Raw genomic sequence first — 23,151 nt, 5'->3', positions numbered from 1 at the left:
ATTAGCCTGGAATATAGATGACCATCCCTTTACCCTGAGTCTATATTTATCTTTTAAAGTAAGGTGCGATTCTTGAATACAGCAGATGTCTGGTCTGAGTTTCTGTATCCAATCAGCCAATCTGTTAAAACTTGATATTTTTGTGGTCTATATGTTTTTGGCATGTTTGGGAGGCTGGAAATGGGCTTATTGTGGTAATGAAAGAAACTTGACTTGATGAGATCTTGTTGGAAAGAACCTAGGGAACTGGTAAAAAAAAAATTCCTAATCTTAGTAGAGTGAGGGGCAATTAAAAGGCTGTATTTGTTTTTTTCTTTGTTTGTTTGTTTGAGCCAGAGGCTGAAATGTCTGTGAGGCAAAAGGTAGGATGTAATTGGAATTTATTTATTTTGGGTCCTTGATCTCTGGTTTTGAAGAATTAAACCACAGATTATGCAAGTAAGTGAAAGGACAGAGTTTGTTGAAAGAAAAATTGATAAAAAAGGTAAGTGAAAGAGAGGGAACAGACCCTCTGCCAACAAAGGAGAGGGATCCCAAGTGGGAAGCCCACGTGGGCTTTCCATCTATGGCAGTGGTTCTCAACCTTCCTAATGCTGCAATTCTTTAATATGGTTCCTCATGTTGTGGTGACCCCCAACCATAAAATTCCTTTTGTTGTTACTTCATAAGATAATTTTGCTACTCTTATGAATCATAATGTAAATATCTGATATGCAGGATGTATTTAGGTGATTCCTGTGAAAGGGTCGTTTGACCCCCAAAGGGATTATGACCCACAGGTTGAGAACCATTGGTTTAGGCGTTATATACTGCTTTTCCTATCCTTTAGCGGGGGGGGGGTTGGGGAATGTATATCTGGAACATGTCATCATTGGGCAAGAATCTGTAGGTGAAAATAATCCTAAAATTAGCAAGGGAATGGGGTCCTTGCAGTCCTTGCCCCAGTGGAGGCAGTAGAGCGTGTGCTTCCTACTCTAGGAGGAACCACCCAGATGAAATATGGATTAGGCTGCTTTTTTGTGACCTTACTGGAGCTCAAGGAATGCAGTCTGGAAAGGGCCTGGTCATGCCTAGAGAAGGGGTTCTGTGATGAGACTGATTTCTGAGTTCACTCAGGCCTAGAAATTGGGGGTCTTTTCTAGCCCTGAATTGGGGAACCCTGTATTAAGGACAGTGTTTGAAGCATGGTGTAGGGTCTAGTTTCTTCGTAGGACACCCTATAAAATTAGGCTGTTTCTTGATTCCTTCCACTTTCCCATACAGCCATAATTTATTCCTTCTGGGATGCCTGTTTCAGGGAGTCAAGCTATAAAACATTGAAAGATGTTTCCAATGCTTTGGGCATTGGAATGCTACAGTGTAGTAGAAAAATTAGACCTTGAAAAAGTTAATTCTTTATATATATGAAATGGTGAAAATAAGACTTATTTATAAAATTGGTAAATATTTATGTTAATATGTATATAGTGCATAAAAGGTACTCAATGATATTTTGTCTACTGAGATAGCTGTATGAGATGACAGAACTCCCCAATCTCCTATGTCCTGCAAATACCACTGACTATCCATTTAATCAAGTTATAAGTCATTTGTACAAGCTTTGACAAAAAAAAAAAAAAAAAAAAAAAAGATGATCCCTCCTGGTCAGGAGACTTTGAGGTGTGAACCTGCTCTTGGCCTGGCAGATCAATAAAGGACTCTTGCTTAAAAAAAAAAAAAAAAAGATGATCCTTCCTCCTCTTGATTTTTCCCTCTGTCCCACTAATCATATATAATTTATTTGTAAATCACATATAATCTATAAGTATGTAAGACAAATATATACTTTATATATGGTGAAATTTATATCATGTAATTTCTTTTTTCTTTAAGAGACAGGGTCTTGTTATGTTGCCCAGGCTGTCATGAACTCTTGGGCAATCCTCCTGCCTCAGCTTCTGGAATAGCTAAGATTACACGTTTATACCATCAAGCTTGGATTTTTATATTATCAGCACTTTGGATGAATCAACTTCTTTCTTTTTTAAAAAGAAAAGCACACATTTTTCTCTTTTTAAAAAGAAAAGCATGAAATTTAATTTCAGGGTTTTTTTTTTTTTTGGAGATAGGTCTTATCTTTTGCCCAGGCTATAGTGCATAGCTTACTGCAACCTCAAATTCCTGGGTTCAAGTGATCCTTTGCCTCAACCTCCTAAGTAGCTGGAACTGTAAGTGCACACCACCATGCTTTGCTAATTTTTCTAATATCATTATTATTATCATTATTATTTTTTGTAGAGATAGAAGTCTCACTGGATTGCTCAGGCTGTTGAATTCTTGAATTCTTGGCCTCAAGTGCTCCTCCCACCTTGGCCTCCCAAAGTGCTGAGATGTCAGGTGTGAGCCACCACACCCAGCCTATTTTCAATTTTCTGATTTCAAAGCAGTTTTTTTCCCCACTTAGTTTAGTTTACTTTTTACTCCAGAGTGTCTGGAGGTTAGGTATTACTCAGCAGTTGAATGCATGAGTGGAGTGAGTGTCAATTGCCAGATATAGGTGCTGTGTGGTTATTTGAATCAACTAGTCTTCCTTAGCACTCCAAAATCACCCTGAAATTTCAAGTGTCCCTGTCAGAAATGTGATACATTTACATCCAGCTTCCCTGGATATTGAACAAGAAAGGCGACTTTTAAAATTGTATTAATCCCTAGGCACTCTAGAGTGGGGCTTATGCTTCTCTCTTGTTTACCCCTTTTTTTGAAGGATATTTTTCCCAGAGAACTGTAAAAAATGATCTTGCTGAGATCTAAAGTTTCTCATTCATTTGGTTTTATTCTAGTCCTTGCAAGTTGAGTGGCATCTCTGAACATTCTAGTGACCTTGCTAACTGCTTGTGAAAGGTTGTTCCTTTTATCCAACGCTCTTATAATTTTGAAATCTTGGAATGAAAAGACTCCACTGTAATAAACTGGAACTTGAGACTTGGCTTATGTTTTTGGAATCTCCAGTATAATCGTTTATCTATTTCCTCTGCCAGACAGTGTGTAGCAGACCTTAAGATTCTTAAGAAAGAATCACTGGAGAAAAGAAAAGAGAAAAAAAAAAACCTCTGGGTGCAGTTACTGCAATAATTAAATGGAAATTGTATGTTTAAATTACAGTTGGAATAGGAAATTAAATTACACAAAAGTATTATAGATTTGGACAAGTTTTCATACTGTTAATAAATCTATGCATAATTCATTTTCTTGTAGGCTACGACAAAATAGCATAAATAACTTCATTTGTAAGGCTGTGAATCTTCCTATTCCTAATTGGGTGATGGCTAAAACCATTTAAATGCTTCTGGATGACTGAATATGTAAATGTTTAAAATGAACAGTTATAATAGTTTTCTGGGCAGACTTGTTTGTTTAATATTACTACAGTTATTTTCAGACACTAGCATAGTACAGATGTTGCATAAAGATTACATCTAATATGGTGTGAATTTGATGTAATTTTTAAGAAAAAGATATTAACTCCCTGCTTGTGGAGAAAGTAGGCACTGTATTTTAAGCACTTTCTCCTTTCATCCTCATCATAGACCTAAAGACAGGTACACTGACCCCATTCAAATGATGAGGAAACCAAGGCTTAAAGCAGTTAGGAGTTAGCCCATGTTCCCATGGGTGGTTAGTGGCAGAGTAGTAGCTGGCCCAGGTACTCTGTGTCTCTGAAATGTGCATTTTTTCCACAACTTGCAGCCTCACACCTTATACTCTCAGGTAAATTGAGCACCTGAGCATCTGAGAGACAACACTGCCTTAGTGAGAGATAGTTTCTTGGTGTAGCAGTGGCTGAGCATCAGCACGGCTGTCCCTTGCAGGAGCCTCTGCTGTAGTGGCTATTATGCGGTTACCCAGGAGCTGTACTGGGGCAGTACAGGAGCTACCAAAACCCAGTCTCACTCTTGTACTTGGGAGTTTATTTGTGGCATTCATTGTGAGAGGCACGAGGGGACCGTTGTTTGTGGCTGCCTTGTATGGGGAGCAAGCAGGCTGTGCCGCTGTCTTGGGAATAAAGGGGACCTGTGGTCCTGAGCTGCAGTGTCTGTGTGTGGCTCCGGATGTGTGATTCTCAGAGACTATCATGGTCACCAACACCTAAATTAATATTGGAGGATTTCTACAAGCTTGGGTATGCCTGCTAGTATGATAATATCCATTCATTCACAGTGGCAACTAGTTAAGAACATACTTCTAGATTACTTGATCAAACTAGGGGCATGCATTATTCCTCATCCAACAGACACCTGCTGATTATTCAGAGAGGTGCAGGTAAAGAGGATATTGATGGCAGCTGGGATTTATAGTGGCTCTGGAGGCAGCTGCTCTGCTCCTGACTAGCTGTGTGCAGTGGTCTAAACCTCACCTGCTCCTCTATACAGCTCAGTGGTAACAGTACCCATCGCACAGGGCTAGAGGAGGGTTCAGTGAAATACACTTTTATAGAACACCTGGTACATACTAAGTAGACAACAATTGTTAGCTTTTGTTTTTATTCTCTTTCCCCTGCTAGACCTTTCTGCTTCTAGGAAGATAAATTTGGAATTAGTGTAGGTATTAAGATGGGCAGTTGCAGAATCAATAAGATACATCCCTTGCCTCTGCCTGTTTACTTCTAATTATTGACATGTGTTTATTGGGAATCCCTGGGGAATTCATCCACCAATAATAAGGGTCTTTTTCCATTTAGGGAAACGATCGCCAGTCCAAATCAACTATTGGATCCAGTGACAACTCATCTCCTCAGCCCCCCAAGAGGAAAGGGAAAAAAGAAGAAGTGAATTCAGAAAAACAGACAAAAATGAAACAAAATGTAAAGTTAAAGAATTCACAAGAAATAATTCTAAATAGTGGTAAGTTTGTTATGATATTACTATTACTAATTACTTTTATCTAAAGGCTGTGATAGAATTTTAATTCTTGAATAGATCTGTTTTCCCCTGAAAACAAAAGGTACTCCTCATTGTCATATATGAGAGCTTTTAGCGAGGACTTTTTATGTATGAGAGGTGTCACTGTTTTTCATACTCATTTTCTATTTCTAACTAGATGTGTTATGAGGACCCTTGTTTGGTGATCAAATATTTCTTGTGGTGGCTTATAAAAATGGTAAAATTTGCCATCTTCTGCCGAGAGTGTTTGATTAACACTTTTACCAACTACTCTTTATATTGGTCATCTTTTTTGAATGTCCATAGCATTTGCCTTCATTTCTTATGATTCACAGATCACCTTTGCTGAAAAAACATATTGATAATTTTACTGCTATCCATGAAAATACTAAATACACACAAAAATTTACCAATGAACCATGACATATGCTTCAAAATTAGTTATGTAGTTTTATCTCACACTACCAGGTGAGAGATGGTGTAAAATAAATCTTAAAAAGTTTATGTTAGTTTGAGATTTTTTTTCCTTTTCTTAGAGAGAGTCTTATTTTTTTGCCCTCCATAGAGTGCCAGGGCATCATAGCTCACAGCAACTTCAAACTCTTGGGCTCCAGTGATCCTCTTGCCTCAGCCTCCAGAGTAGCTGGGACTACAGGTGCCCACCACAATGCCTGGTTAATTTTTCTATTTTTGGTGGTGAAGGGAGTCTCACTCTTACTCAGGCTGGTCTCAGACTCCTGAGTTCAGGCAATCTACCCACCATGGCCTCCCAGAGTGCTAGGATTACATGTATGAGCCACTGAGCCTGGCCTTTTTTTTTTTTTAAGCCACAGGATAGAGTTATCAGGGAGAAGAATCTAAGACCCTTCACTAGAGAGTTTCTCCCTTCAACTATAGAGTTGACAGGGAGAAAGATTGATAAGCATGATGAGCAAAAGAGGGAGAACAGAAAAGGGGAACGGAACCCCCAGCAGCGGAGGGGGAGAATCCAAATGCGAAGTCTCCACCTGGCTAATTTTAGAGATAGGATCTCCCTCTTGTTCAGGCTGGTCGGGAACTCCTGAACTCAAGTGATCCACCTGCCTTGGCCTCCCACAGGGCTGGGATCATAGGCATGAGGCACTGTGTCTGGTGTGAGATTTCATTCATATGAGGTAAAAGTGTCGTGAACTAAAGAAGTCTAGAATGAAAATTGTGAACTTCCATATGAGCTTTTTACGGAGAGGGTTGAGTTTTGGTTTCATTCCAAGCATAGTCTCAGAGTGAAGTGATGCTGAGGGCAAGGAAGTTTGGTGGGAAGCCTCCCAGTGGCGTGACTCTTCTCCCTTCCACCGTGGGGTTCACCCACACACCACCAGTGGCATGGGAGGTGCCCAGGAAGAGGATGGATGGGATCAGGTTTCAGATTCATGGGTGGTGCTCCTTCCACCTGGGAGCACCACTTCTTTCAGAGTGGATACGAAGAGTCCTTAGCATGACAGCTAATGTGGGCTTCAGAGCTCAGGAGACAGCCTGAACGCTGAGAGGGTTTAGAGCAGGCGTCCTCAAATTACGGCCAGTGGGCCACATGCAGCCCGCTGAGGACATTTATCAGGCCCGCCAGGTGTTTTTGCTGCCTCTACCTGTCCCGCTTAGCAGCCGACTCATCCCAGGGCCCGCAGTCCGGCCCTCCAACGGTCTGAGGGACAGTGAACTGGCCCCCTGTTTAAAAAGTTTGAGGACCCCTGGTTTAGAGGAAGCTGCATGAGTGATTAAAGAGTCAGAAGAAAGGTGTGTGAGACTAGGTTAAAAGAACAAGCACAGTGGATGAATCAATTCCACAGAGAAGGAATGGAAGGGGTCTAAATGGTCAAAGATTTCAATGATGGAAATTAGCTGGAAGTGAAGGGTCCTAGACTCTTGTCCCAGATCTGCTGTTGATCTTGGGCAACTTACTTAACTATTTTTGGCCCCATTATGTATCTGCAGAATGTGAGTTCATATGAAGATTTATTTTTAATGACCTGCTTAACTTCAAATTTGCACAATCCTTTTCAGTGACAAGAAAACAAGGGGACCAGGGTGACATAGTCAGCAGCTATTCACCGAATTCCCATTACGTAGTAGGAACCAAACAGAAGAAGACCTAGAAGAACCTGTCATTCCGCCAACATTAAAAAGAAGGAAATTTTATTTTAATTAATACTTACTGGTTGTGAAGCCCCCAAAGCCTGGGACTGTGTCTTACAATTTTTTTTTTTTATCTCAAGTAACTGGCCTAGGTCTGATAGATTGAGGCATTTAATAAACGTTGGATGAATGAATTGTGGAAGGTAAGGTAATACCTTAAAACTCACTAAACAAAAGACCTCATTTTAAGCGTTTCATGACCTATTTTTGATTAAAAGACTTTATACGGTATTATTTACATCATTTCTCTGCAGCGCTTATCAGTTTGTTGAAATTCCTATTCCTACTTCCAGTGTATTTTTTTTTTTAAAGCCTTTGGATTTAATAGACATACCTTGGAAGAAAGAGAATGATCATCTTTTCAGGTTATCTCTGTTGGTAGAATCTTGGGAATATAAGGGGCGTTTTGACATATCCCTTGTTCAAAGGAAAGTAACCTTTATTAAAAAGTTGATTGTTGGGGCAGCGCCTGTGGCTCAGTGAGTAGGGCACCGGCCCCATATACCAAGGGTGGTGGGTTCACAAAAACCCGGCCCTGGCCAAACTGCAACAAAAAATAGCCAGGCATTGTGGTGGGCACCTATAGTCCCAGCTACTCAGGAGGCTAAGGCAAGAGAATCACTTAAGCCCATGAGCTGGAGGTTGCTGTGAGTTGTGATGCCACGTCACTCTACCAAAGGTGACAAAGAGAGACTCTGTCTTTAAAAAAAAAAAAAAAGTTGATTGTCAGTATTTTTGCTTTTGCAGAAATTCACAAATAGTTTTCAACAACCATTTGTATTTATGGGCATGAAAATAACCAAAACATATTTCACATTCAGGCAGTTGATATTTTTAAATGCTAGGAGAAGGTAAAAAGCCCTCAGCTATTCTTTCCTTGTCTTTAGAGAATACTGCGTTTGTCCCAGATAACCGCCCATTTTATGTGTATATTTTTTAATGTGGTTTTATAGTGTGCAGATTATAGGGTTTTAAACTGCTGGATCTCATCGTATGTGAAACAACTTCTGGTTGCCTTTTAAATGAAAGTTTTAGAGACTAAAAAAAATTTTTTTTTCTGTAAGAGGCTTGTGCCACTGATCCAGAAGCATAGTTAAGAATTTAAATGAAGCATTTTTATCATTTTATCTTGATAGAAAGAACATATAATCTGGAATATGAATCGTGGTTCCAAAAACAATTTCTTCTAGGAAAAATGCAAAAAGATTTTGTGCAGTTCTTTAAATTGTCACTTGATAAGCTTAAGCTTAAATCCATACTACTAAAACTTGAGCTTTTTTTTTTTCTGAATGGCTCTCCCTGCAGGTGGCTTTGGCTACAGAATATTTCCAGATTATAATATCTTTCTATCTTACTCCTTAAGGCATTTATTACTGAAGTTGCTTTTTTACTTTAATGTCTTCTATTAAGAGCAAGTGTGTGTTTTTGGATACTCAATGTCTCAAGGGTGCTCTTACTCTTTAGAAAGGTGAAAATGATAAGTGAAGAGTGTGGAAAATCTAAGGGAAGAGTGTGTTGACTGAAGATCATGAGTTAAAAAAATGGGAGAATGTGGTTTTAGAGATGAAATCTACATAGATTTTTATACTTACAATATATTTAAAATTTTATATTATTTAAGCTGTCCGGTTTTATGTTAAAGTGTTACATTTTAGGGTTAGGGTGAATATCTATAATTATTTTCCAGCATATGTTAAATTGTGCAAATATTTGATCTAGTGTTCTTTATCTGTATACTGTTTTCATCTTAATTAGAAAAGAGAGATTTCATGACTATCTTAACTGTCTTATAATTCAGATATTAGTTACATTTGTCCTTTTTTTAATTGCTGATATTTACACATGTTCAGATATCACCTGCTGTATGAATGAGCAATGCTAATATTAGTCTGTAGATGGCAACCTGGGTCTAATTTTAGTTCTCTTTCCCTTTTTTCTTTCTTTCTTTCTTTCTTTTTTTTTTTTGACTCTGTTTCTCTCTGTAATAGTAAAGCTTAATAATGCAAGCAGAGCAGTGACATATTTCTTCAGGGAAACAAATCCCATTTTCCTTTGGTGGCCAAGATGCAAAGTAAGATTGGTTGGTGATTGATGAAGCTGGGTGTGAAATGCATTTTTAGTGCTGCATTTAAATACCAGCTTAACTGGCTAGCACATGTTTTTGTTACACTTTCCACTTGAGTTGCAGTGCCTTGAGATATGTTTCAGATGCCAGTAACTAGCTAAATTCTCCACTATGATCAAAATAGTTGTGATGGTTGTTTTGAAATTGCATTTTGGGTGATTGGCTATATTCCCTGGTGTTATTAATATTTGGTACATGAAAATATTTAGTGCATTTAAAACCTTTGGAACACAGAAACATTGGAAAGGCTGCAGAGAATATAGCTTGGTCTATATTGCTAGGACTTACTTTGTATGGTAATTAGAAGTACTGTTAAAAGGTGGAGTATTGACATGTAAGCAGAAGTAAGGGTTGCCTTTTGAAGGATATGGTTCTCTTTCCAGTTGCATGAGTGGGCGCACGTGTGCTCACACACACGGGCAAGTTTCCTTCTTGATGCAGTTCTCGGTTTATTCCCTCTGTCATTATGTGAGGGTTCCCAAGGAACTTGTGATATTTAGCCTGCTGATGACTGACTGGGAGCAGATGCAGTGCCAGCAGAAGGATGTCTGAATGTTAGGACCTTGTGACTCCCCTTGAGCTGTCATGCGCTTGAATTTCCTAATAGCTGCAACTGACATGTGGATTTCCTGCATCAATCCAGACACAAAGCATCACTGCAGTCCGTCATGAGAGTCACAGGGCACTGAAATTTGAGCTTCTTTGGACCAGCCATGAACCAGCTCAGGTACTTGCATGGTTCCCAGTCACAAGAGACTCTGAAGATAAAACTGGCAGCACATTAGGTAAATGCGCTTGCTCTCCTATATCTTATCCTCTAAGGCAGTGGTTCTCAACCTTCCTAATGCTGCAACCCTTTAATACAGTTCCTGTGGGTCGCAACACACAGGTTGAGAACTGCTGCTCTAAGGGATATCTCATACTGGAAGAAAGTATGCAGGAAGGCACCAAGGGGAATTCGTAAAAGCAGCACACTGGTTTTGTTTCATAAGCTGAGTTAAGATTTATGATTTGCTGGTGTCTCCTATCACCACACTTGCCTTATGACAGGGAGATACGGGTTTTCTATTTCATTGTTGGTCACAACAACTTCACATTTCAATGACAGTTTGTACTGTGGGACATGGATCAGGTTTTATTACATCAAGTACTCATGATGATAAAAAATTATAAGATCAGCATTTTTTTCATGCCTTGATGATCCACTTATTGGGAATGACATATTGTACAACAAAATTCTGTACAGCTAGAGGTTTATTAATTTCTTGATGGTTTATTGTGGAAATCAAATTCTGTTTATTAATAAAAGTTAGTTTTAGATGTATACTTTTTTATCTACTTCAGTCCTGAGAGACTGACAAATTAAAGGCTGGCTGAATACCAGTAGATGCACATCTCAGTGTGAGCGGAGTACAATACTAGCTCTTTTTAGAAAAGGGTGCTTTTCATATCCTTCACTTTGTTCACTGGATAGAGAAGCACTGTGTGAGATGCATTCTTTTTATAGCTGATATAGGGTTGGGGCCTCTTCAGTAAATTCTTTTGGGTTTTTGTTTTTTTTTTTAATGTTAGCCCAGGGTTGGAGTGTAAAGATGCTTTTTGTTATCAAAAGGAAAAGTTTGTGAGATATTGAATTATATAGATATTTCCAAACCTTTGGAAGATATCACTGAAACTTATTTTAAATAGGTATTTTTAGTACATAAGACCTAGATAGGGCCTGGTCCTTTAGAGTCTCAGCAGTTCCTTGGCCATAGTTTACATGTAAAAAATGCTGATAAGCAGAGTGGCTAGGACACGGTTAGTATTTGTTGAGAGAGAGAGAATGTGTGTGGGCCAATTATACCTATGTTGTGGTGACAGCTGAAATTCAGGGCTACTAACTGCAAGCATTGAACAATGACAAAATGCTGATACGACATGTAGAACATCTCAGTGCTGGATTTTAATTTGATATTTTATAAGCTTCATTACAAATCCTTAAAAAGACAAACAGCATTTCCCTAGCTTTGCAAATGAGGGGGAAAGAGGAGAAATCAGTTTACCCGGAGTTAAAGGATAATATCAACGATTAGTGATTTCTGGAAATTGTTGGAGGAGGCTGTGCCCATATGATTGTCTGTGTGGGGTCTGGGTGTGGAGTGAGAGACACTTTCTGGTGTACGTGCTCTGACCTGTCTTCCTTTAGTGTTGACATATCACGGCAGATCCTGAAGCTTAGCTGAAAGATCTGGGGAGCTCCCAGTTTTCTCCTTTTCCATTTTTTCAGTATTTCCTATTCCCTTTTCAAACAGAGATGACTGACAAGGAGCTTTTCCTTTTCAGCAGTCTGGTGTCATAATGTTCTCACACATCCCAGGTGGAGACTGAGTCTGTCATCAGCCTTCAGACCCACTTTCCCAGGATTGGGGAACTTTCAAGAAGGTGGCTGTTTTTGAGGCTGACCTCAAGTTTATTTATCAAATGACCAAATCTTGTATTTTCTACAGTTACCTGAATATCCCAGGACTTAAACTCTTACTAGCCAATCCTGTGTCTGTACCTGAATTTCCGTCCCTGTGCCTCATGACGTAGGCTGTGAACTCACTCCCTTTCCTAGGTCACCACTCTCATTTCTCAAGAAATATTTATTGAACACTTACTCAGCACCACACACTCAGCTCATCACCAGTTTTCTCTCCTTGGTTGTAATTGCTCACCACTTACACATTTTTGAACAATATTCATAGTTATATCTTTACCAGGAAATTTTCTTTAATAACATAGAAACAATTCACCTCCTCTATTTCAGTGACCCGACTCCACTCACCATTTCTAAATACCAAAATGTGTTTTATGTTGCAAACTTGGACATTTTTCCCTTCTTGATATTTAGTCATTTCTCAGTCCTCTGTATCAATACTGTCTGAGAGAACAAAGGCCATTTCTGCTTAGATGTATGTCTGAGACAATTACTAAACACTATTTGGTACTACAAGACAGGGAAGGGAGATTGCCCCACTCACATAACATCCTAGGACTCCTTTGAAGACTGTGGCCTATTTTATATATGAACTCTATTTTTATTCTTCTCTGTTGCCCTAGTTGTTTTCAAAATAAGATGTAACCTTTATTGCAAGTCACATGCAGTATACTATCACTGTGGAGATAAAGACAAAGATAAAATATCTGTAAAGTACTTTTGAGCATCATGGATCTAAAGCTACCCATGCATTCCTGTTGTATACAGTGGGGTGATAATACCAGATTGCTTCTGTGAAATTGGAAAAGATTTCATTACCTTTAAAATGACTTAAGAAAATCCTCTTTTCACTGGGAGATGCTTCTAGTCATGAGAGTTCCATATCCAATTATAAATTTGGGCATTGTTAGATTATAAAAATGTAAGTCGTTTTCTTTGCTGCAGGATCTCAGAGCCTTTTGTTGGAGATACCCCATGCTTCTTCATACTTTGGATCCTTGATACTGAGAAGCATCTGGTGAGATTATTCTGTAGAGCACCATTTGAGAAGCTTTGGGGTATTCAAATAGGCAAAGTATTTCTACATATTACCTGATGATTGTGGGGCATGGGGAATTTCTCGTGTAAATTAAGTGAGACACCTTCTTTCTGTGGTTTTAATCAAGTCAGTAAGTAACATGAACAGCTGACATTTTCTAGGTGCTTGCTGTGTGCGAGGGACTTGACTTTGAGTATACACTCTCACTGATCTTCACAGTAGCCTGATGAAGTAGCTGTCACTGTTACCATTATATCCATGTTACTGACAAAGAAACTAAAGCCCTGAAGGGTTAAGTTTGCCTGTGATGGAGCAAGCAGTGAACAGCAGAAACCTACGTAGACCCACTCTCTCAGCCTGGGCAGGCTGCTGCCTAGGCCTACGTGAAAGCAAACCCAGGAGCTATAACTCTGGATCCTGTGTTTTTCAGGGCTATAGTCTGCTGTCCCATTGATCAACACATAGTATATTAATTCAGGATGGTGTGTACACACAGGGACCAATAATCATGTTTATTAGTGATGGGAAAAATAAAAGAAAATTGACAGCATGCATTTGAAAGCCTTTATGTTCACATAAATTGAAAAATTACAGGAAGAGGCCAGGCCACTGTTTATTTTCTACTGTGCCTCATTAAATTTGTGTTCCCTTAATGGTTGTAAAGTAATTTAATAAGATTTTGTGATAGTTGGGAGAGAAGGTAGAATACTCCCCTGAATAAGATGGTGGATTTAGGGTCAAGATGAGGAAAACTTCTTAGATTCTGCCTTGGGTCTGGCACCCCTTCTACTGAGAAAGCTTTCTTTATGCTTTGTAATCATAACACACTACACACATACACAGATACCACACACCACACAAACACACACATATCACACCTATATACTCACACACTACACATACACACACAGACAAATACACGTGCCACTCTTAAAACCATCTTTTTAGCACCTTGTATTCCTTTAGGTTGTATTTGTATGTAGAGACCACACAGCTAATGGCAGATAGACATACATGTACAATTTAAATTATTAGATTTTTAAATTCTTAGCTTCCAGAGAAAGATTACATAGCGTTCTCTTATGCTTGGTTAATGGCTGAATCAAGTCCTTTCTAAAAACATGCTTGGCACAAAAATGGCCAACCACAGTTGCTGTCACCTATGCCTCCAGCACTTTGGGAGGCCAGGGTGGAGGTTATTTGAGGCCAGGAGTTCAAGATAAGCCTGGGCAACAAAGTGAGACCAATAATTTTAAGAAATTATCTACTTGGGAGGCTTAGGTGGGAGGATCATCTGACCCCAGGAAGGTGAGGCTGCATGGAGCTGTGATTGCACATTCCAGCCTGGGCAACAGAATGAAGCAACCATCTTAAAAAAGCAAGCAACCATAAAAATGGATCTCATTTCTGTAGGCCATCTTCAGAGACAGGATCTGGAGCATGGAACTGGTGATGTTTTACAAAATGCCTAGAGCAGAACTCACTGGCTATTCATTGAGGAAGCTTTCCAAAGTCATTAATTGTTTTCTTGAAACCCTCTCTTGTAGAGCCCTCAGATCCAGTCTGCAAAGTTTGCTTCATAGGCCCGTGGCACACACATTTTCTTAGATTACCTTTCACTATGATTCTGGGAATTCCTTTCGCTTCTCTTTTGTGTAGACGCCATTTCCAGGGTATTTTGCCGACCTACTTTTTGGCTAAACTCATTTTGGCAGAACATATTCTTAAGTATTTTCTGGAGAATGGTTAGAGAGATGATTATTACTTTTCGAGACCCAAGAAGTCTGAAAATGTCTTTGTCATATTTTCACATTTAATTTTTAGTTTGGTAGACATAAAATTCTTGGTTGGAGCTACTTTTCACTTGAAATTATTTATTTATTTATTAGCGAGAAAATCTTGTTCTGAGAATGTTGATATATAGAGAAGATAATGAGAGAGAAAAGTAAAAACATAATGGAAGTAATAATACTATTTTTGGTGCCTACTTATAGCACTTTATACATATCACACATCCTCACATTTCTCAAGAAGTCCTACCAGGAAGGTATTGTAGTGACTTGCCGATGGTTGCAAAGATTATAAATCAAGGGGATAAAATCCAAGTCCAACTTTGAATAGTCTCATGGTCTGTGTTCCTAGAACAACTTCATCAGGTTGCCTCCATGGAATGGCTAAAATTTCAACTGTGAGCTTCAGAAAGCCCTGGAAGGGAATGACATGCCCTTGAATTTTAGAGATAGAACTGATGATAAATTGTGTGGATTGTGGATGAGAAAGGAATTTCCTGAGGTCTGAAATCTAGAAGTAGATTAGGTATGTGGGAAAGGAAAGGAATGATGAAGGACTCAGCAGTCTTTGATAGTTGAGACAGTGACAGAGAAAGAAGGACAGGTTTGAGAAATATGTAGATGACAGAATGAATATAATCTAAAATCCTATGGGAAGGTATGGAGAGTATATGAGATCCTTATAAGGGTATACTGAGTATTTTGGCCTTGGTAATGAAGGAGAGGGATGGTTGGTGCCATTAACTCCCAGGGAGTGTGAGTAACTCCCAGTCTACATGAGTAGACTGTACATGTTGAGCTAAAGGGACCTGTATGCAATCCAGTAGAACTGTACTTGGATCAGCTGGGATTATGAGTCTGGAGAAAGACTCTCCTTATGGGTATAGATCTGTGGGTCATCAGCCAATAGGTTTGAGTTGAAGCGAGAAGTTTCCCTAGGAAGAACCCACAGACTAGGAAGGGAAGTATCAACCCTGATCCTCAGGGAGCAAGTATAGGAAGAGGTAGAGATTAAAAACATTGGAATGGCCCTTATACTTCTAATTATGTCACTTGTGTTTTATAGTGCAAACACTGAGAGGCAGGTAGTACTTATTATTTCCATTTTATGGTTCTGAAAAGTAAAGTATGGAAAGGTTTGCTACAAGCCATTGGCATTTAATAAATGGCAGCTGTTTATTTTCCAAGGCATCACAGAAAGCAAACCAAGGCCCTTTGCCTCACCCCTGCCCCCAAATTTAGAATTTTCCCAGTGATGTTAATCAGTAGTCGTCTGTAGCTTAAATGTGCTGGAATAATTTTGTGTAAATTTAAATAAAGCTAAGACCAAACACAGGGCACCAAGCCCTTTATCCTATCAATGCAGCGACTTTCCATACCTTGTCCCTAGTGTCATTTTGTAAACCTTGTGTATATAGCATCAGTAAAAGTAAAAAAGCATTAACATCTCAGATCAAAAACAGAGCTGGAGTCATTCTGTAGAGCAGTTTAACATCAAAAACTAATAGCAAGAAAATTGATTTAATGTACTTCCCTAGGGATATAGAGAGCTGATAGCTGAGAATTCTAAAATTATTCTTTCTGTATGAGGTGAAAATTTTGCAACCCTAAAATGAATGACTATTCTTCTTTAGCAGTAATACTACAAAAAAGATCCAATTAAAAGAACAGACAGTTCCCATGTCAGACTAGACCAAAAATGTATTAGGTGCAAAAGGGAACAATGACTATTTTTATTAAATTAAAGAATTCTATCATTTTTCCTTCATTGGTATCAAAGTTTTCAATAATTCAGTCCAATTTTGGAATAAGTGGTGCAGGCTATCATTGTTCTGGGAGACAAGAGTAGTCTCCCAGGACAGAAACTTAAAAAGAACCAGTGAGCACCATCACTGACAAATGGTCTCCTATTTTCCCTGGCATTTTGTCCCAGCATGTTTGAGATTTATTACATTTTCAATCTGGTAAGGTTTGTTAACTAATGCAGAGTTCCAGATCTAATTAGTATAGCACTCTATAACTTTTAGGTGGATGAATTCACCTCTTAGGAATTTTTATTCTCTGAGCAAGCCTCAGACAGAAGGGACAGAGGAATAAAATTTCTGTTCAACTGCAAGTTGCTGGTTTAATTTTTAGAGATTAGTTGGAAAAATAATCAAATTCTCATTAGACTTTATTCTCAGGTTCACCCTGAGGTTATAATTTAGAAGCACAATTGTGGTTATTTAGCATTTTTATAATAATGGAACACTAATGAAAATGAATGAAGAAACACTTTTGTAAATTAGAAAGTGCCAGAAGAGGCTATCAGTGAAGAGCAGTTTTCTAGGAAAGGAGATATGAATTACTCTGGACTCATTTCCAAGCCAGAGATAAGGGACTTTAGTACCAGAAATGAGAATTCCAGAGATGGGAGGTCGGATCTCCTGTTATTAGGAGTTCATGGTTCCCTGGTAATTGTCTCATAGCTTTTCTCCCTCTCCCTTCCAAGACTTAGTTGACATTCTCATCTGAGGCCAAAAGCAGAAGTCTGTTGAGAGAGTACTAAAGGAGTTAAAGAGGATCAGTAGGAATAGAAAGGAGTAGAAAGAGAGAAGAAAGAGGTCAACTGAGAAGACATAATCATTTCTTGTTCTAATAAAAATTTAAAATATTAAAAATAACCTTAAACATTCATTCTCTTTCATGTCAGTTAGCTTTTAGCTTAATCTTACTTCCAGGTTCCCCCACATTTCATTATCAGCATGGCAAGTACTCAGAGGAGAGGCATAAAAATGGAGGGGGAGAACCTTGTAGTTTGTTTGCTTCTCTTGAAGCTTAAAATTGAGTTAGAGACTCAGAAGTACTTCTTTATTTTTAATCGTTGGGGGATTCATTGAGGGTACAAGAAATCAGGTTATATGGATTGCATTTGTTAGGTAAAGTCCCTCTTCTAATTATGTCTTGCCCCCAAAAGGTGTGTCATACACTGAGGAGACCCCCACCCCTCCCTCCTTCCCTCTCTGCTCTTCCTTCCCCCCTTCTCTCTTTCTCTACTCTCCTGTTCCCCCACCCCCCACTGTGTACTAGGTCATTAATTCTCGTATAAGAATTGAGGATATAGGATTCATACTCCTCCATTCTTGTGATGTTTTACTAAGAATAATGTGTTCCACTTCCATCCAAGTTAATACAGAGGCTGTAAAGTCTCCATATTTTTAAATGGCTGAATAGTATTCCATGGTACAAATATACCATAGCTTGTTAATCCATTCCTGGGTTGGTGGGCATTTAGGCTGTTTCCACATTTTAGCAATTGTAAATTGAGCTGCGATAAACACTCTAGTGCAAGTGTCCTTATGATAAAAGAGTTTTTTTTCCTTCTGGGTAGATGCCCAGTAATGGGATTGAAGGATCAAATGGGAGATCTAGCATGAGTTCTTTGAAGGTTCTCCAAACTTCCTTCCAAAGAGGTTGTATTAGTTTGCAGTCCTACCAGCAGTGTAAAAGTGTTCCTTTCTCTCCACATCCATGCCAGCATCTGCAGTTTTGATGTGGGCCATTCTCGCTGGGGTTAGATGATACCTCAGGGTGGTTTTGATTTGCATTTCTCTAATAAATTAGGAAAGATGAGCATTTTTTCATATGATTGCTAGTAATTCATCTGTTTTCTTTCAGAGAAGGTTCTGTTCATCTCTCTTGCCCACTGATATATGGTATTGTTGGCTTTTATCATGTGGATTAATTTGAGTTCTCTATAAATCCTGGTTATCAAGCTTTTGTCTGATTTAAAATATGCAGATATTCTTTTCCATTTTGTAGGTTGTCTATTTGCTTTGGTTGTTGTCTCCTTAGATGTACAGATGTTTTTCACTTTAATTAAGTCCCATTTGTTTATTTTTGTTGTTGGAATTACCATGGTAGTCTTCTTCTTAAAGTCTTTCCCCAGGCCAATATCTTCCAATGTTTTTCCTATGCTTTCTTTGAGGATTTTTATTGTTTCATGCCTTAAATTTAAGTCCTTTATCCATCTTGAATCAATTTTTGTGAGTGTAAAAAGGTGTGGGTCCAGTTTCAGTCTTTTATATGTGGATATCCAGTTCTCCCAGCACCATTTATTGAATAGAGAGTCTTTCTCCCAGTGTATGTTCTTGTTTGGTTTATCGAAGATTAGGTGGTTGTAAGATGTTAGTTTCATTTCCTGGTTTTCTATTAGATTCCAAATGTCTATGTCTCTATTTTTTGTGCCAGTACCATGCTGTCTTGATCACTGTGGCTTTGTAGTACAGCCTAAAATCTGGTATGCTAATGCCCCTGACTTTGTTTTTATTACTAAGAACTGCATTAGCTATATGGATTTTTTTTTCTGGTTCCATACAAAATGCAGAATCATTTTTTCCAAGTCTTAAAAGTCCAATGTTGGTATTTTAATAGGAATGGCATTGAATTGGCAGATTGCTTTGGGAAGTATAGATATTTTAACAATGTTGATTCTTCCTAGCCATAAGCATGGTATGTTCTTCCATTTGTTAATGTCCTCTGCTATTTCTTTTCTTAGGGTTTCATAATTTTCTTTATGGAGGTCCTTCACCTCTCTTGTTAGGTATAATCCTAGGTATTTCATTTTCTTTGAAGCTATAGTGAAGGGAGTTGTGTCCTTAGTTAGCCTCTCATTTTTGGTTGTTATTGGCGTAAACAAAGGTTACTGACTTGTGGACATTAATTTTATATCCTGAGACATTACTGTATTTTCTGATGACTTCCAGGAGTCTTGTGGTTGAGTCCTTGGGGTTCTCTAAGTGTAAGATCATATCATCAGCAAAGAGGGAGAGTTTAACCTCCTCTGCTCCCATTTGGATGCCCTTTATTTCCTTGTCTTGCCTAATTGTATTGGCTAGAACTTCCAGCACTATGTTGAATAGTAATGGTGACAGAGGACAACCTTGTCTGGTTCCAGTTCTAAGAGGAAAAGCTTTCAGTTTTACTCCATTCAGTAAAATATTAGCTGTGGGTTTGTCATAGATAGCTTCGATCAGTTTCAGAAATGTGCCACCTATGCCTATATTCTTTAGTGTTCTAATTAGAAAAGGATGCTGGATTTTATTGAATGCTTTTTCTGAATCTATTGAAGGGATCATGTGGTCTTTGTTTTTGCTTCTGTTGATATGGTGGGTAATGTTTATGGACTTGGGTATATTAACCCAGCCTTGCATCCCTGGGATGAAATCTACTTGATCATGATGTATGACTTTTTTGATGATAAGCTGTAATCCATTGGCTAGGATTTTGTTGAGAATCTTTGCATCTATATTCATTAGTGAAATTGGTCTGAAATTCTCCTTTGTAGTTGGGTCTTTTCCTGGTTTTGGTATCAAGGTAATGTTTGTTCCATAGAACATGTTGAAGAAGATTCCTTCCTCCTCAATTTTTTGGAATAATTTCTGCAGTATAGGAATAAGCTCTTCTTTGAAGGTTTGATAGAATTATGGTGTGAAGCTATCCAGACTAGGGCATTTTTTTGCTGGAAGATTTTTTATTGTTTCTTTGATTTCAGTGCTTGAAATTGGGTCTGTTCAGGAGCTCTATTTCTTCCTGGCTAAGTCTAGGGAGAGGGTGAGATTCCAAATATTGTCAATTTCCTTCACATTGTCAAATTTCTGAGCATAGAGTTTCTGGTAGTATTCAGAGATGATCTCTTGTATCTCTGTGACATCAGTTGTTATTTCCCCTTGATCATTTCTGATTGAGGTTACTAGAGATTTTACTTTTCTATTTCTAGTTAGTTGGGCCAAAGGTTTATCTATTTTATTTATTTTTTCAAAAACCCAACTCCTTGTTCCATCAACTTTCTGAATGATTCTTTTGTTTTCAATTTCATCGATCTCTGATTTAATTTTGGATATTTCTTTTCTTCTGCTGTTCTACTTTTTCCAATTCCGTAAGATGGCTTGTGAGTTTGTTGATGTGCTCTCTTTCTGTTTTTTGAATGTAGGCATCTAAAGCGATAAATTTTCCTCTTAGAACTGCTTTTGCAGTATCCCACAGGTTTTGGCAACTTCTGTCTTCATTGTTGTTGTTCTCAAGGTTACTGATTTCCTCTTTTATTTCTTCCTGCACCCAACTGTCATTCAACAGAAGGTTGTTTAATTTCCATGCATTTGTGTGGGGTTGAAGGTTTTTGTTGGAGTTGAGTTCCACCTTGAGTGCCTTGTGGTCTAAGAAGATACAAGGTAAAATTTCAATTCTTTTGATTCTGCTGAGGTTTGTTTTGTGGCCTAGAACATGATCAATTTTAGAGAATGTTCCAGTCTTATCCATGAGAAGAATGTATATTCTTTATCTTTGGGATGGAGTATTCTATATGGGTCTATCAAGCACGGTTGCTCTAGGGTCTCATTTAAGTCCCTTATATCTTTGTTTAATTTCTGTTTAGAGGATCTATCCAGCTCTGTAAGAGGAGTGTTAAAGTACCCTGTGATTATGGTGTTATAGGATATCATATTGCTCAGACAGAGTAAGGTCTATTTCAAGAATCTGGAAGCATGTAATTTGGGTGCATAAGTATTTAGAATTGAAATGTCTTCTTTTTGTATTTTTCCCTTGACCAATATAAAGTGACCATCTTTGTCTTTTTTGACTTTAGTTGCTTTAAATCCATATGTATCTGAAAAAAAGATTGCAATCTCTCTTTTCTTCTGAATTCCGTTTGCCTGAAAAATTGCCTTCCAACCCTTAACTCAGAGTTTTAATTTGTCTTTTGAAGATAGGTGTGTTTCCTGCAGACAGCAAATGGATGGCTTGCGTTTTTTAATCCAGTCAGTCAATCTATGCCTCTTCAGTGGGGAATTCATGCCATTAACATTTATTGAGGCAATTGATAAGTTTGGTAGCATTCTATGCATCTTATTTTGTGAAAGTCCATTGCTTAGTTTTATCTTTTGCATCATTGTGGAAGTTAAGTTCTGTCTTTTAATTTCTGAGTTCTTACTTTGCTTTTGATCCATTGTGATGGTCGGTGTATAGAATAGGTTGAAGTATTTCCTGTAGATCTGGGTCTTGTTGTGGCAAATTTCCTCAGTGTTTGCACATCAGTAAATGATTTGATTTCTCTGTCAATTTTAAAGCTTAGCTTAGCAGGGTATAGAATTCTGGGCTGGAAATTGTTCTGTTTAAGTAAATTAAAGGTAGATGACCATTGTCTTCTTGCATGAAAAATTTCATTAGAGAAGTCTGCAATCACCCTGGTGGATTTGCCCCTGTAGGCCAACTGGCAACTCCTGGCAGTTTGCAGAATCTTTTCTTTTGCCTTAACTTTGGACAGGTTCATCACAATGTGTCTTGGATAGGCTCAGTTAGAGCTGTTGTGACCTGGGGTCTGATATCCCTCTGAAAGGAATGTGTCAGAATCTTTGGTGATATTTGGGAAATTTTCATTTATAATATTCTCTAGTATGGCTTCCATTCCTCTGGGGCATTCTTCTTCCCCTTCTGGGGTACCTATAACTCGTATGTTTAAACACTTCATAAACTCCCATAATTCTATCAGTGAATGCTCTGCTTTCTCTCTTTCTTTTTTCTGCCTCTTTAACTATTTGAGTTATCTTAAGAGCTTTGTCCTCTACCTCTGAGATTCTTTCTTTTGCATGGTATAATCTGTTGTTGATACTTTCTATTGCATCTTTAAGTTCCCTAATTGACTGCTTCAGTTCTTTCAGCTCTGTTATACCCTTTCTATATTCTTTGTATCATTCATCTCTTATTTGATTCTATTTTGGGATTTCCTTTTGGTTATTTTCCACTTTATTAGCAGTTTTCTTCATTGTTTTCCATCATTTCCTTCATTGTTTTCATCATTTGTATTCTAAATTCCCCTCTGTCATTTCTAACATTTCTCTATAGGTGGAATCCTCTGCAGTTGCTACTTCCTGGTCCCTGTGGACTGGTTTTTCATGTTGCCAGGATTTTTCTGATGATTCTTCCTCATGAGTGTTTTCTTTTATCTGTTTCCTTGCCCTAATTTTCCTTTTACTTCCTCTTGCTCTTTAAATTACTGTGCTTCTGGCTTAGGGTTTCAGTGAGTCCTTTTGGTACAGGACCAGAAGGATGAGAAGACTGAAGAAAAAGAAAGGAGGGAAAAAAAGTAAAAAGAGAAAGGAGAGCAGGTGAGTAAAAGGGAATATTAACAAAAAGAGGAGAGCCACAGAAAGAAGGAGACAGGAGCAATATAGGTGTACAGTAGAATAATTTACCCAACCTATGGGGCTGCTGGGTTGGGTGGTTCCTTTGAGGTCAGCAGCTCTTTGCCAGTCTGTTCAGACACAGTACCCCACCTCCACCAAGTAGAGAGGAAAGACAAAAAATGCTATAAATCAAACCAACAAGCAAACAGAAGACTTTACAGAATAAACTTGGGGGAAAAACCAAATAATAGGGGAGAAACACTAGGAGAAATGAAGTTCCAATTGTTAAGGAAGGCATCAATGGAAAATTATATTTAAACTAGAAAAACGAAGAAAGAAAAAGAAAAAAGAGAAAAATCTAGAGGGAAAATGTTGAAATTAAAAACAAACAAAACAAACAAACAAAAAAAAACCAAAACCAAAACCAAAACACTATATATATATCTTGCTGAATATTGTCTGGGCAACAGATGATCTTCTGGGGAATGG

The 23,151-nt window shown here is 38.2% G+C and overlaps 1 protein-coding gene across 1 annotated transcript in view; it reads left to right on the top strand.

Moving 5' to 3' along the window:
- DCDC2 (doublecortin domain containing 2) overlaps nucleotides 1–23,151 on the top strand; it is a 188,784-nt gene that overhangs the window by 77,068 nt on the left and 88,565 nt on the right. The window contains exon 7 of the mRNA XM_003788334.2: nucleotides 4,718–4,880. Within this exon, the coding sequence (XP_003788382.1) occupies nucleotides 4,718–4,880 (163 nt within the window). The remainder of the gene's footprint in view (nucleotides 1–4,717; nucleotides 4,881–23,151) is intronic.

Source organism: Otolemur garnettii, unplaced genomic scaffold (genome assembly GCF_000181295.1).
Source record: "Otolemur garnettii isolate 467f Iridium unplaced genomic scaffold, OtoGar3 scaffold00026, whole genome shotgun sequence".
Lineage (NCBI taxonomy): Eukaryota > Metazoa > Chordata > Mammalia > Primates > Galagidae > Otolemur > Otolemur garnettii.
The sequence above is the reverse complement of the archived record's forward strand: the minus strand, read 5'-3'. Positions and strand labels throughout refer to the sequence as shown.